The sequence below is a fragment of the Leptonychotes weddellii genome, chromosome 4 (genome assembly GCF_054177405.1).
Source record: "Leptonychotes weddellii isolate Sample4059 chromosome 4, ASM5417740v2, whole genome shotgun sequence".
NCBI classification, from domain to species: domain Eukaryota; kingdom Metazoa; phylum Chordata; class Mammalia; order Carnivora; family Phocidae; genus Leptonychotes; species Leptonychotes weddellii.
In genome coordinates this window covers 77,630,974-77,645,186 of record NC_138372.1, presented here as the reverse complement: position 1 = coordinate 77,645,186, position 14,213 = coordinate 77,630,974, and the positions used below count along the sequence as shown (strand labels likewise).

At 37.2% G+C, this 14,213-nt stretch overlaps 1 protein-coding gene across 3 annotated transcripts in view; it reads right to left on the bottom strand.

Annotated features, from left to right (window-relative positions):
• Nucleotides 1-14,213, bottom strand: part of TRMT13 (tRNA methyltransferase 13) — a 40,233-nt gene that overhangs the window by 19,894 nt on the left and 6,126 nt on the right. For 2 of the 3 annotated variants that reach the window (XM_081817060.1, XM_081817059.1), the window contains exons 4-9: nucleotides 12,120-12,182; nucleotides 11,860-11,929; nucleotides 11,599-11,705; nucleotides 11,088-11,255; nucleotides 9,100-9,172; nucleotides 3,737-3,811 (exon numbers count right to left, since the gene is read on the bottom strand). In XM_081817060.1, coding sequence (XP_081673186.1) covers nucleotides 3,737-3,811; nucleotides 9,100-9,172; nucleotides 11,088-11,255; nucleotides 11,599-11,705; nucleotides 11,860-11,929; nucleotides 12,120-12,182 — 556 coding nt within the window. Of the gene's footprint in view, nucleotides 1-6; nucleotides 237-3,736; nucleotides 3,812-9,099; nucleotides 9,173-11,087; nucleotides 11,256-11,598; nucleotides 11,706-11,859; nucleotides 11,930-12,119; nucleotides 12,183-14,213 lie in introns of those variants that run through there. The other variant, XM_081817061.1, reaches the window with a different exon arrangement.

Genomic DNA, 14,213 nt, shown 5'->3' with positions numbered 1-14,213 from the left:
ACCCAGGGACACTCTCGGTGCTTTCATCCGTGATTCTGCATCCCCCGTCATCATGCTCTTCACTGTCACCATTCTGCTTATCTTTTCTCTTTGTGGTAAGATTGGAGGCTTCCAAAGATGTTTTTCGCATCCCACAAGTCGCCCAACTACTCATTCGCTGGAAGTAGTGGAATTCCACTGCTCCAAGGCCTAGAGCCCTGAAATACTCTTTGCCCACATAATGTCTCCAATCACACCTGTGGTGACAACAGAGTGCAATAACAATGCCAGCCACAGGGCTCCACTTCTCTGGGACATTTTTCTCATTTCCTTCCTTGGCCAAAGTGTTAATTTCTTTCTCTGTTTTATCATTCTTTATGCGTTTGGCTAAAGGTTCTTCAGTCCTTTCCTCACAACTGGCAGCATAGGTTTCAACCAAACATCGTAATGCAAGATCTGCAAACACAATTATGTGGCCCCCCCCAAACCACATCATCTTTAAAAATAAGTATTTTTTTACATTTATTCAGCAGTATGGTTTCTAAAATCCCAACAACAAAAACCTGCTTAGCTTTATACTTGTAATAACTCTTCCATGAATTATCAATTTTGTTCATATTTGCTGTTTTCTCATTAGCATCTCATTTTCTCTAACGATTTATTCTACTTCCCCAAACAACTGGTTGAAGCTTAAGGTCTACAGTCTGTAAAAACTTTAGTCCAACTACTCAACTTGGCTCTCATTTCTCCTACTCTAGCTGAGGAAAGGACTTGTATAGAAAAAAATCATTGATCTACACTTACATGCCAGGGAAGTTTTGAGTTTAAGAAACCCAAAGAAAAGAAAGAAGGGAAAGGCATCTGCTTAGACTGATGTTAGGTGTCAGTCCTGAAACATATGATGTTCACAGCAAATCCTGATGAGCTGAAGAGTTGATAAGAGGGAGTCATTCTGTGGGAAGTAGGCCTCACTGAGCAGGCTTACAGTATTTATGCATTCATTCCGCAATTAGTTACTGAATGCCTTTCACGTGCAAGCTTTGCAAATGTAACGATGATTATACACATAAACTTCGAGGTGGATGTACTCCACATTAAAAAGAAAAATTTAAACTTAAAAGCTAAACAAGTAGATTTTTTGATGACTATGACTATTTCCCAGTGAAGACTGCTCTATGGTTGACAATATTTGGAAGACCCCAAATATATACTGTAAAAATGTATTTCTTGTCTGATTAGACCAGCATGCTGTGCCTAGTCAGTCAAAAACATATATATTTTAAAATTTTATTACCCTAAGATGTCACCAGTGACTATTAAATGACTTAATATTTCACTAGTAAATTTAATTCAATATATGAGTTGAAGTCAATAAACACTGGGAGAAAGGAATAGCTAATCTACTATTTCAAAAGCTATTGTTTTCTGACAAAATATATTCAGTCAGTTTTATTTATATTTGACTTAAGTAAATGATTTTCAGAAACATGAATAACCAGAAAAATTATTAAAAGAATGAAGTAATTTTAGAATCAGAAGGAGCTTTAACAATCTATTTTAACCCCTCCTTTTACAAAGAACTTAAAGGACAATGTGACATACCAAAGAAAGGGACCAGGAAACACAGCAAATTGGTGGTCAAGATCATTCATTCATTCACTCAAATGCTTACTGTTTCTATTATATGCCAACCAAAGTGTTAGCACACTCCCCTGTGCTCAACAAATTCACAGCAAAGTGGGAGAATTAGAATTATATAATAAAAAAATAATTAAAATACCATAAGGTAGCTATGTGGATGCAATTATGATAAACACTAAGAAAATTAGAAACTGACAGAGTATAGTACATGGGAAAAGTACACAGGGTTTCAGTTTGCTGACCAGCAGAGCTGCAGGCAGGAAGCGGCAAAGGCTGGAAAGCACAGGCCAGACTGACAGCCGGTCCTCCTGGTAAAGAGCTTGGACTTTACGCTGTAAGTATTAGGAACTACTGCAAAGTTTTAAAGGGAAAGACATATTAGCTGTGTAGCCAAGGGTTCTAAATATTAGTAATTAAAGAATAGGTAGTGGAAGGAGACCATGAGAGAAGGAAGGGCATAGATGTAGAAGAACCAGGAAAGAAGAATGTCACAATAGAGAAGGAAACTGAATTTCAAGAAGGGCAAGCAACTGGAGTGCCTGGCTGGCTCAAGCTGAAGAGCGTGCAACTCTTGACCTCGGAGTCCTGAGTTCAAGCCCCACTTTGGGTGTAGAGGTTACTTAATTTAAAAAAAAGGGCAAGCAACTGCAGCAGAGATTTTTCAGTAAGATAACAATAGAGTGATGAAGGGAGAATTCACACAGTGAATCAAGAGGGGAAAGTGTGTGGAACAATGAAAAATAGCCAATATAGATTACACTTCTGAGAAACTTGGGTCAGAGAGGTAAGAGTAAATGAGTGTGCTTTTTTCCCCTCCCTAGGACAGAACTGGCTTATGCCAGAAGGCTCTTATGAGGGTCAAATGAGATAAGGTACATGAATGTCATCTTAAAAACTATGAAGGACAACATAAATATACAATACTCAAAGCCATTTCCCAGCCAAACTGAATAATGTCTATGGAGGCTCTGAGTTCCCTGTATGGGAGATGATGAAACCAATAGGAGCCAGGAAGATGTAACAATAGTTAACATTCACTGTGCACTAATATGTGCTAGACACTTACATGTAACCTGGTAAATTATGTTATCCCTGTTTTACAGATGAGATAACCAAAGCTCAGAAAGGTTAAGTAATTTGCCAAGGTTACACAGCACAGCTGAATTCCGGACTATCCAATTTCAAAGCCCATGCTCTTTCTACCTTACCATGCTACACCTGACAGATGGACGTGCTAAGATAAGACATCTTAGGTATTTTTTTTTTTTAAAGATTTTTTATTTATTTATTTGACAGAGAGAGACACAGCGAGAGAGGGAACACAAGCGGGGGGAGTGGGAGAGGGAGAAGCAGGCTTCCCGCCGAGCAGGGAGCCCTATGCAGGGCTCAATCCCAGGACCCTGAGATCATGACCTGAGCCGAAGGCAGACGCTTAACGACTCAGCCACTCAGGCGCCCCCATCTTAGGTTTTTTTATCTGACATTTCTTTTTTCATTTTCCTCAGAATCCTGGTACATAATCATCTTCTAGTGGGAGAGGTTTCAGAGTCCTTCCCACACAACTTCTTGAAAAAATCAGTAGCTTTTGGGGTAAAATCATACAGTTTCCATAAAGGATTTGTTTCCTTTTTGGTTGAAATATAACCCAAAAAGCTTTTAGTCTCATATGACTCAGTATTTACACATAACACTCTTTTTTTTTTTTTTTGAAGATTTTATCTATTTACTTGAGAGAGAGAGAGAATGAGAGAAGGAGCACGAGAGGGGGGAGGGTCAGAGGGAGCAGCAGACTCCCTGCTGAGCAGGGAGCCCGATGTGGGACTCGATCCTGGGACTCCAGGATCATGACCTGAGCTGAAGGCAGTCGCTTAACCAACTGAGCCACCCAGGTGCCCCTACACATAACACTCTTAATTTATCCTGCAAAATGGCCAAAATAAGCAGATAAATAAAAAAACTATATATCTGATCTAACACAGGGCCAGTGCTATGATAAAGATTAATCAGTTGTAAGCATAGATGATATAAACTACTCAAGAGACTATTTCAAAGATTGGGACCATGTTAAGCTAAAACTTAATGTGTTCATCTAGACATTATTAGTATGTTTACATACCTGTTGCCACACCACACAGATGCTTTCCAATTCCTACCACAGGTAGTTTTTCTTTGCTTAGCAAAGGAATCTTATCTGAAATAAAAGGAAATGAGAACCAAGTTAGCTCTCCTGTGAGATAAGACATTAACAAAAAGACAGAACTAATTTAAATCTTTGAATTTAAGGATCGAGAGAGACTAAAACAAAAATTTCTCACTTTATAGCTGCGGAATAAGAGACTCACAGATGTAATGACCTGATAAGCAACACAGAGGGCTGCTGACCAGCCAGAATTAAAATTCAAGTTTCTTTCTTCTTTTTTTCCCTTTTCTTTCCCTCTCGCCCCTAGGGGGGGACTCTCTTTCTGAGTTAAAGTTTCTTGACTCTTAGGCCAATGTTATTTCTTCTATTCTGACTCAGGACTTTCCCCTGTATAAGCCTATTCTGCTAAATATTATTAACTCATTGATAAAAGAACTCAAAGCTTTCCCTGCTAGAAGATTTATTTTGAACAAATAATACATATGATAGACATATTAATAACATAACCAATATATATTATAAAATACTATATTCAGTATTACAATTAACTATAGTTTTTACTGTATCTTGATATTCACAAAAAAGATATTATCTTAGCTTTTCACATTGTTTTGAAAAAAAGAAAACATTCATAACAGTCCTTAAAAGGTAAAAAAAAAAAAGGTCCACAAGGTAATGCATTGTATCACAGTTATGGCCTCCATCCCACCCTTATTTATTTTCTTTTTTGTAAGATTCTGAAATGAAAAGTATGCTTCCTCCTACAAATCCAGCTACAGCATCTAGCACAGTGAACAGTCCAATGGAAGTACTTAGTAAGTATTTCAACTTTTCTGTTGCTTGCTTTCAAATGTTAGTATATTACATGCCAGGAGAAAATGGAACCAAGTGGAACAGTTTGCCTCTGTCAGGGAATATAGAAGTTTAAATTAAGGTAGTTCAAGAAACTCACCATCAATTAGGGTGAAGGGAAAGGATGTCTAAGAAAGCCCTTCTGCTTTATGCTTGAAAATTACCTCATTTCCTCTCTCCTTTTTCTTTGGGCTTAGAAAATAGAGCAGAGGAACTTCTGGGAAATGATGGTAGATTAAATGCAAATATCTAGTTTACTCCCTCCTAAAACTTCCACCAACATGAGGATAGAAGGATTTTTAAAAAGGTATAAACTCACAAGATCTGAGAGAGGACAAAAGGAGACAAAAGTGGGAAAGGCTGTGACTCAAACAAATTTATTCCACAAATCTTCAAAAGGCTCAAGAATTGGGGGGATCAGGTAGTAGAACTGAGTAGCTACAATAGAGAGTACTGGTGGAAAGTCTGTTTAAATAGTCAGATCCCCACCTTGGTGACTACCTGTTTCCCACGTGGTGGAAGACTAGACTAATTCTCTGGAGCAAGTAGAACAGGAGGACAGTGGATTGAGGGACAACAGGAAGTTCAAAGTTGAAGTATGGTAAAATAGCAGAAGTCAGTGAGTGTGCATACTAATTTCCCTAGCTTTTGTTCCCCACTGGGTCCAGGTCCCAAGATGTTCGTAATCAGACCTTTACTCTCTAGGTAGGCGATCAGAAGAGTCTTCTCTGTGGAATCTGATCTGCCCAAGAGGAAAGATCACATCTTAGGCAGATCACCACAAAGTGCAGCTCAGAGTCAACAACTCCACCTAAGGACTCAGAGCTCTGAGTCCCTCAATCCTAAGAACACACCATCAAGGAGCACCAGATGTTTGAGGACAGCCTCTAAGTCAAGAGACCAAAACAAATGGAAAAGAACAAATTGGTGAAAACAGATTACGAAGGGAGAATAATTCTAAAAAAACTATTATTAATATCCTCAGAAAGATATTATTATAAAAAAGAACAAGATACGGGGCGCCTGGATGGCTCAGTTGTTAAGCGTCTGTCTTTGGCTCAGGTCATGATCCCAGGGTGCTGGGATCGAGCCCCACATCGGGCTCCCTGTTTCTCCCTATCCCACTCCCCCTGCTTGTGTTCCCTCTCTAGCTGTGTCTCTCTCTGTCAAATAAATAAATAAAAACTTAAAGAAAAAAAAGAACAAGATATAACAATAAAGGTAAATTCAGAGAAAAACATCTTAGAAATTAAAACTATGAGTGGGACGCCTGGGTGGCTCAGTCGGTTAAGCGTCTGCCTTCGGCTCAGGTCATGATCCCAGCGTCCTGGGATCGAGTCCCACATCGGGCTCCCTGCTCTGCGGGGACCCTGCTTCTCCCTCTGCCTCTGCCTCTCTCTCTCTCTCTGTTTCTCATGAATAAATAAATAAAATCTTAAAAAAAAAAAAAGAAATTAAAACTATGAGAGAAGAAATTAAGTTGGGGAAATTTTAGAAAGTATAGAAAAAAGACCAAAAAACATAACATAGAGAAGTCAAGAGAAGTAGAAAACCATCCCAGTAGGTCTAATAATTAAATCATAAGAATTCTTCCAGAAAAGGAGAAAAGAGAAAGTGGAACAGAGAAAATTATGAAAGAAAGAATGCAAGGCAATTTCCCAGAAAGCTAAGAACACTAGAATCTCTAAATCAGGATTTCTCACCCTTGGTATTATTGACTTTTTGGCCCCAATAATTTTGTTGTGGGGAGCTCTACTATACCGTATAGGATCTTTAGCAGGCCTCTGGTCTAGCAGGCTCTCTGGCCTGTATCCATTAAATGCCAGCAGCATGCCCCCTGCTATGACAACCAAAAATGTCTCAGACATTGCCAATGTGCCCTGGGGGACAAAGTGGCCTCCACTGAAACCACTGCTATAAATGAGTCAGGCAAAATGGGTAAAAATATAACCATATGAAGGCATATCACTGAAAATTTAAAACACTAAGGACAGAGAAGCCCGTATACATTTCAAGAAAAAAGCATATCCAGTACAAGGGATCAAGATTCAGAATAGCACTGAACTTTTAAACAATACTAGTGGAATAGAACTTTCAGAATTCTAAAGGAAAATGATTTTCAACCTAAAAATACAAATACCCAGCCAAGTCAAGTGTAAAATAAAAGATGTTTTTGGATGATGCAAGGTCTCAAATTTATCTGTAATGCGTTGTTTCTTAGGAAGCTATAGGACTAGGTGGTCTGCCCAAAAAGAGTGTATCAACAGAGGAAGATACGGGAAAAGATGTGGAAAAAGAAATTCCCACTCAGGTGTGTGAAGGAAATCCCCAGGATGAGACTGAAGAGAGTTTTATGTTGATCACTGTGCCCCAGGAACATGTCTGAAGCATACAGGGGAGAAGTCCAGTCTTGATTGGAACATGTCTGAAGCATACAGGGGAGAATTTTTCAGGAAGACAGAAACTAACAGAATACTTGATGAATGTATTACGACAAATACATTTTTAAAAGACCAAGTAAATAAAATTATAAATTATTAATTTAGCAAACAAAAAATTATACAGGAAAAAGTAATTTACTACATGGTCCAGTGATCAAAAATGATGATTTAATCATTTAATACATATTAGAAAGATGAGGAATGGGAAGTGTCTGCACTTGAGGCAGGGCAGGGGTAGAAAATCTTCATCTTCCATTGGGAAAAACCGGTAGATAATGCTTGGGGAAAAAAAAAGGGGGCGGGCAGCAAAAACAAAATTCACCTATAAGAGGTAAATGTGGTTGGCTCCGAAGAGAGAAACATGGCAGGGAGGAAGTGGCTGGTGCTGTTTTTAAAACAACTTGAGAACTTGTAGAATTATTTGACTCTTAAACACACAAATCTAACTTTAATAAAAGCCCCAAAAAGAAAAACAAAAAACAAGGAAAAAAGAAAGGGGATGGGGATGTCAGCAGTAAACTCATTCAATAGATACTTCCTATTCTTTTTCTTCCCCTAAAATGATGAGTAGTCAATTCTAACCCTGCCACCCAGAAAGGAAGAGAAGTCCTTTAAATAAATGTCACCTTCTCCTCATTTCAAAACTACCTTTACGCACTCTCAGTATGTCATTAAGTAAGTCTTTTATTTTAAATATTAATAAAAAACTGAAGTATGGAGGTCAGGAGATCAAAATTCACATTTTCACTGGTGGCTATATTTTTAGTTAGTCACTGCTTAGCAGGAAAAGATTTTCCAATTAATGTAAATTCTAAAAGGGCAGTATTGAACTAGATTGTAGGTATTTGCTCCTTTCTCTCTTATCTTTCTTATTTTGGTTTAAAAATAGGGAATGGGGGCACATGGTGGGCCCAGAAGAGTGATCTAGAAACTATTTAATAAATATGGTAGGCAACTTTTCAGTATGCTTAATAAGAATTCAACACATACCGTAAAAACGTGTCTAGGTTTTTCAATGTCAGAGAAGTAATATATTCAGTTAAATAGCTGTGTTTTTTTTTTAAGATTTTATTTATTTATTTGACAGAGAGAGATCACAAGCAAGCAGAAGGGCAGGCAGGCAGGCAGAGGGAGAGGGAGAAGCAGGCTCCCTGCTGAGCAGGGAGCCCAATGCGGTGCTCGATCCCAGGACCCTGAGACCATGACCTGAGCCGAAGGCAGACACTTAACTGACTGAGCCACCCAGGCACCCCCTCAGTTAAATAGTTTTAAATACAGCAATATATATATAATATAAATGCTGGGTTGCTTCACAAAGCTGTATTAATTAGTGGATGGAAGTTACTAGGATATGTTTGTATTAATTATGAAAAACTATAAAAAGGTACAGAAAAGGCACAAAGAGTATGACTGAAGGGAGTGTGTGTGTATGAAATGTGACTTCCACAGAGATGAATTATATTGGTACAATTTAAAATTCTAGGAAGTATGTTTTACCATCAGCTGAACAAAGAACTATCTCATTTCTTTAACAGTTTAGGTAAAGTCATGTTAATTATAGGCAGAAGGCACTAGCTTTTTTGGGGTGGGGGGAGAAGGAGAGGGAGAGAGAGAATCTTAAGCAGGCTCCATCTTTAACATGGAGCCTGAAGCCAGGGCTCGATTTCACAACCCTGAAATCATGATAAAAGTCAAAATCAAGAGTTGGACACTCAACTGACTGAGTCACCCAGGCACCCCTGCACAGACTCATAATTAAAAAGGACAAAGAAATAATGTAGGGACATATTATCAAAACTTTTAAACTCTTTCCTAATATGACACTTCCATTTCTAATTGATACTGAAACCTCATTTTTAAAAAGTTCCAACCCTAATTCAATTTACACTTAATCAGATGTTAGATATAACATTCTATAGTAACAGTGCATTAATTTTAATTTGTTTTCCCTGAAACACTGTTCTGCATGACTGGGTTTCTAAGCAACCCTCAGAATTTGAAACTTCTATGATTTATGATAGGGCAACCGAAAGTTATACAACTTACTCAAACACAAATGTTGAATATCAATTTGAAGTCTCTCGAATACTGAATTTTTCTTTCTGTGTTTGCCATCTACCTGCACAAACAGAACATTGTCATAACAATAGTTTTTTATGTTTACTTTATGAAATTAAAAAAAGATTTCTATTTGTTTTCAAAATTCAGAGGAAATAATTTCCCACCTTATTTTTTAATACTTAAAAAACAGAATCACTAGTTAAAAAATTTAAGATTGTATATTCTTTGATGAAAATTCCAAAATAACAGTATCATACATTTTTAAAAGGCTTGAAAATTTTATAAATTATTATGTATAATTATTTCCTGTTGTTAAGTGACTAACAACAGGAAACTTAACAGATGTTAAGTGACTAACCTAAGATTATTTGCCAGCTCCTTTGCCTTTGTTAGCCCCTAATATACTATTTTTGGTATATTCTATCATTCTGCTTACTCTCTCTGAAAGATCACAACCACCATTCTGATCTATGTCCATGTGCCTTTGACTTACAAATCGACACTGTGGCCCAGATATTTTTGATGAACACCAGACACATAACTAGCCGTGAACTAGAAAGCTCTACTTCAACTGCAAACTCATTCAAAACTGAACTCATCATTGCTCCCCCCAAAACTATTCTTCCTCTTCCTCCTTCTATATTCCCTATCTCAGATAAAATGTACCACCAGTCACTTAAAGCCATAAAGTGTCACCTGAAATAACTCCTCTCTCATTCTTAATGACTAATAAATCACTGAGCCTCCTTGCTTCCAAAATCTTAGCGTTTCTCATACTCTTTCCCTCCTCTCCATCCCCAATGCAACAGCCTTAGCTCTGGCCCATTTCTTACGTGGATTACTGGATAATAATTATCTTGTTATTAATTTCCCTACTTCAAGTTTCAGACTCCTCTGATAGAGCTTTAATGGTACTGCTAGGGTGAACTTTTCAAAAGCCTTTTGATTTTCTTCAGCAACTCTTACATATTCTTTCAATCTCCTCTCAGCTGTCACCTCCACCAGGAAACCTTCCCTGGCCCACACTACACTGAGGTTGGTGTTCTATCTTCATGCTCCTATGGCTTCTGGTACTTACCATTATCATAAGAGACTTAGCATATGGAACCAAAATACTCCTAAGTCTGCCCCACTAGATATAAGCTTCTCAAAGACAAGAACTAAATCTTGGTCCATAGAATCCCCAGCATGTAGCAGGATAAAGTCAAACTCCTTCCCTTGGCATGAAACAGGACACCTTCCAGTCTAGCCACGCTCTCCCATCTCCTCACCAGTGAACTCTACTTGGGACCATGCATTCCCATCACACAGAAGTGTTTCCATGTTTCCCTGTTGTTTCAGGTATTTGGTTACACTGTTCCTCAAATCCTCTATCTAGAAAACACCAGTTCTCCTTTCAAGATAGAATTCAGGCATCACCTTTTCGATGTAGCCATTTGCATCCTTTCCCTGCAATAAAACATGTCACTCCCTCTTTTGAAACCATACTGTACTCTGTGCAGATTTTTTTCATACTTTGATACTTTTCTATAATCATTAATTTGCCTGTCTCTCCTTTCTAAATATCAGTAATAGAGCATAGGGACCTTGTCTTGACTTTATCTACCCAATGTCTGTCATGGTACCTAATGGTACGCTCAATAAATATTTACCGAATGAATAGTTAGTAGGTGGCACAGGCAGGTTAGAACCCAAGACTTTTAACTCCTAGCTTGAGCTTGGCCCTTTCCACATATTTTCTTGTCTCTGCAAATAATTTTAAGAACTCAGCTCAATGGGCTATTAAAATTTAGATTAAAAAATTTATCTTCAGTTTATCAATATAATTAGAATAAAAAGAATAAAAAGCCATATCAAATCAACACCAAAAAATAATTTTCTTTAAGAGACATGTTTCTGAGAATCATTCTATTTTTAACAAGAAAAGTGCAAACAAAGTTTGGTTACTAATACACTGCCATGATTTCACTTACCTTGAATCTCGTGGTCACCTTTTCTACTAGGATGAAGTGAACTTTCTCAGCATCTTTTAATGCAATATCAACCCAATGAGATAATTTTCCCTTTCCTGCTCCAAACTCGACAAAGCATCTTCTTGGACCAAGTAACTTTAATTTTTCAATGTTACCTAAAATAGAAGCCTGCAAACTTCACAAGATTATTTTATAAACTAGAGCGAACACATTTGGCTTGATTGGGAAAATAGCAAGGTAATTTCTACGAAAGGCAGCATGTGCACATTGATAATTTTTGTTTGGCTTTAAATTTTTTCCCTTGCTTTGAAATTTCTAACACACAATACTCAGAACCATATCCATGCCAAAAGTTTTTAATATATGTTTACACATACTTTTTGAAATGGAAAGATTCTGTTCCCCGTAAGATAAACTAAACAAAATCTAAGAACTATATTTAGAAAGAATGTTAGCTTTTGACAAATGAAAAAAGGGCAATTTTAGTATAGTTACTATGGCCTAAACATACCTGCTGTTTCAGGTGTTTGGTTGCAGAATCACCATTTTTAGGGTCATTAAGGGCATCATGCAATGCTGGATGGGACATAATTTGATCTTTAAGTGTAGAGTTCAAACCTGTGCCAAATATAAGCACAATAGCTTAAGCAACCAAACATGAAACCGTGGGGCTCTGAACAATGGTAGTAACATCTTGTTAACTACACTTGTATCACTCATGTGGCACCTAATTATTCTAAAAATTTTAACTTACAACTGTAGGCACACTTACCTTCACTTGCTTTCCTCAATTTCTTAATTAAGTTTTCCAACTGCTCTTCAGAGAGAGAAGAAATTGGAACCTATATACAAAAGTGGGGCATCAGCTTGTCTGGGAACTAACCATCACTAATAATAAGGATTCTATAGGAAAATGTATTCTAAATTTAAAACAATTAATTTATTCTAACAAAAATTGGAACACAGCTTATTCACAGAAATAGTCCACAGACACCTTTTAAATAAAAATTAAATATTAAGTCAAGTACTTACTAACTGTTCAGGTATTTCTGTTCCATCTTTTAAGCCTGCATTAATATCTTGAATAAAGAAGTCCTTAATAAAAACAAAACCACAACAATACTGTTATTAATGTGAAGAGCTCACAAAAATTAAGGTGAAAAACTGGTTCTCCCCTTCTTCACATACTCTGTACCCACCATCCTCCCTTTCTCCCATTTATGAATTAAATAATTACTGAGCACCTACTGTGGTCCTTAATTTGTTTTAGTGCTGAGGACTCACCACAGTAGAGAACAGAAAAGACAAAAATCTCTATGTTTATGAATCATATATTCTAGTGAGTTGTTATTTGAATAAACATTTATAGTCTAAAGAAATTTGTTTGTAATTTTTATTAACGTTTTTACCTGCCTATAGCATAGACTTAGGACTCTGTCAGTTTTGCTTACGGTGTTACAGTAAAAACCACAAAGTACCAACTACACATGGCTGTTTATCAGACAGGCAGCATGACCAAAAATAGAGATAAGATACGATATTATAATGGTTTAGGTCTGATTTCTTTTATTTTAAAATTCTGATTAAAATAAAAAATAGAAATGTACTATGACACTATGTTGTTTATATTAACATAGTAAGATCTTTCTAGTGTATCTTCAGAGAGAAAGATTCAACATAAGTATCTAGATCAGCACTGTCCAACAGAACCTTCTGCAATGATGGAAATATTCCATATCTTCCCTGGAGAACATGGTAACCACTAGTTTTGAAATTCTGCTAGTGTGACTGAGGAATTAGATTTTCAATTTCATTTTAATTAGTTCAAATTTAAATAGTTACACATGGCTAGTGGTTACCACATTGGACCATGTAGATATAGAAGAATAAAATAATACTATTTCTATAAACCCTGTTCTAAAAGTAAAAACTACTCCTGGGACTTTATGCATACTAATGGGCTTTTGTTATGCAGAAGGGTAACATGCAGACTGCGTGTTGCTGCCTTTACTTATATGAATAAGGAAACTGATGATTAAGCGGAACAGGTGAAGACAGCAGGTATTATAATGTTCTGTTGGGTGACTGGCAAAACTATGATAGAAAATTAGCTACAACTATTATAATTTGATGTACTCTTAGTTTAAAATGGTTGCCAAGAGTGCTCCAGGTAAGTTGTGTTGTAGACTAAATTTTTAAATGTGAAAACTATTTATACTGGAGAAACTTATCACCAATTTACTTTCATTTGGTATGCAGAATTTTTAAAAGATTTATTTATTTTAGAAAGAGAGTGAGAGTGAGTGGGGGAGGGGCAGAGGGGGAGAATCTTCAAAGAGACTCCCCACTGAACATGGAGCCAGACTCGTGGCTTGATCTCACGACCCATGAGATCATGACCTGAGCCAAAACCAAGAGTCACATGCTTAACCGACTGAGCCACCCAGGTGCCCCTGGGGGGTATTCCATTTTTAATAAATTCACCTCTTCTCTCAAACTTTTCCCAGAACATGTATTCCACCTGTTTGCCTTAACTAAAACCTGGCACTTAGGTAAATTAGCTAATCTCCATGCATACTTGAAAGTAAAGGCAATATTCTTTCTTTTTACTAAGGGGCTATCTGGGGTGGTCATCTTTTTTCTTCTACAGATCTTAATGTAAAAATACTTCCTGTTAAGCTTATGTCATTTGACCTAAGCTGGTTCTCAATTGGAAGGCATTTGGAAATGTATTGGGCTACTTTATTGTCAAAATGACTGAGAGGTGCTATTGGGAGACAATTCTCCATGGGTCTCTCAATTTTCTGCAAGTGTTAGAAGCAAGACACACTGACAACCTTTGTTCCAGACTCTCTTATCAAGGACATTTGTATACGAAGCAGTCTTGGAAGACAGAAATAGTGTCTCCCAGAGCAGATCAGGCCTGTACAGTATAATAATAAAGAAATGTCTACTTATGGAACAGAGGTCAGGCAGGTTTCCTTACTACCCATTTTATTATTTTTTAAAAGATTTTATTTATTTATTTATTTATTTATTTATTTATTTCAGAGATAGAGAGAAAGCGCATGCATGCACAAGGGGGGAGGAGTTGAGGGGGGGGGAGGGAGGGGGGAGGGAGGAGGG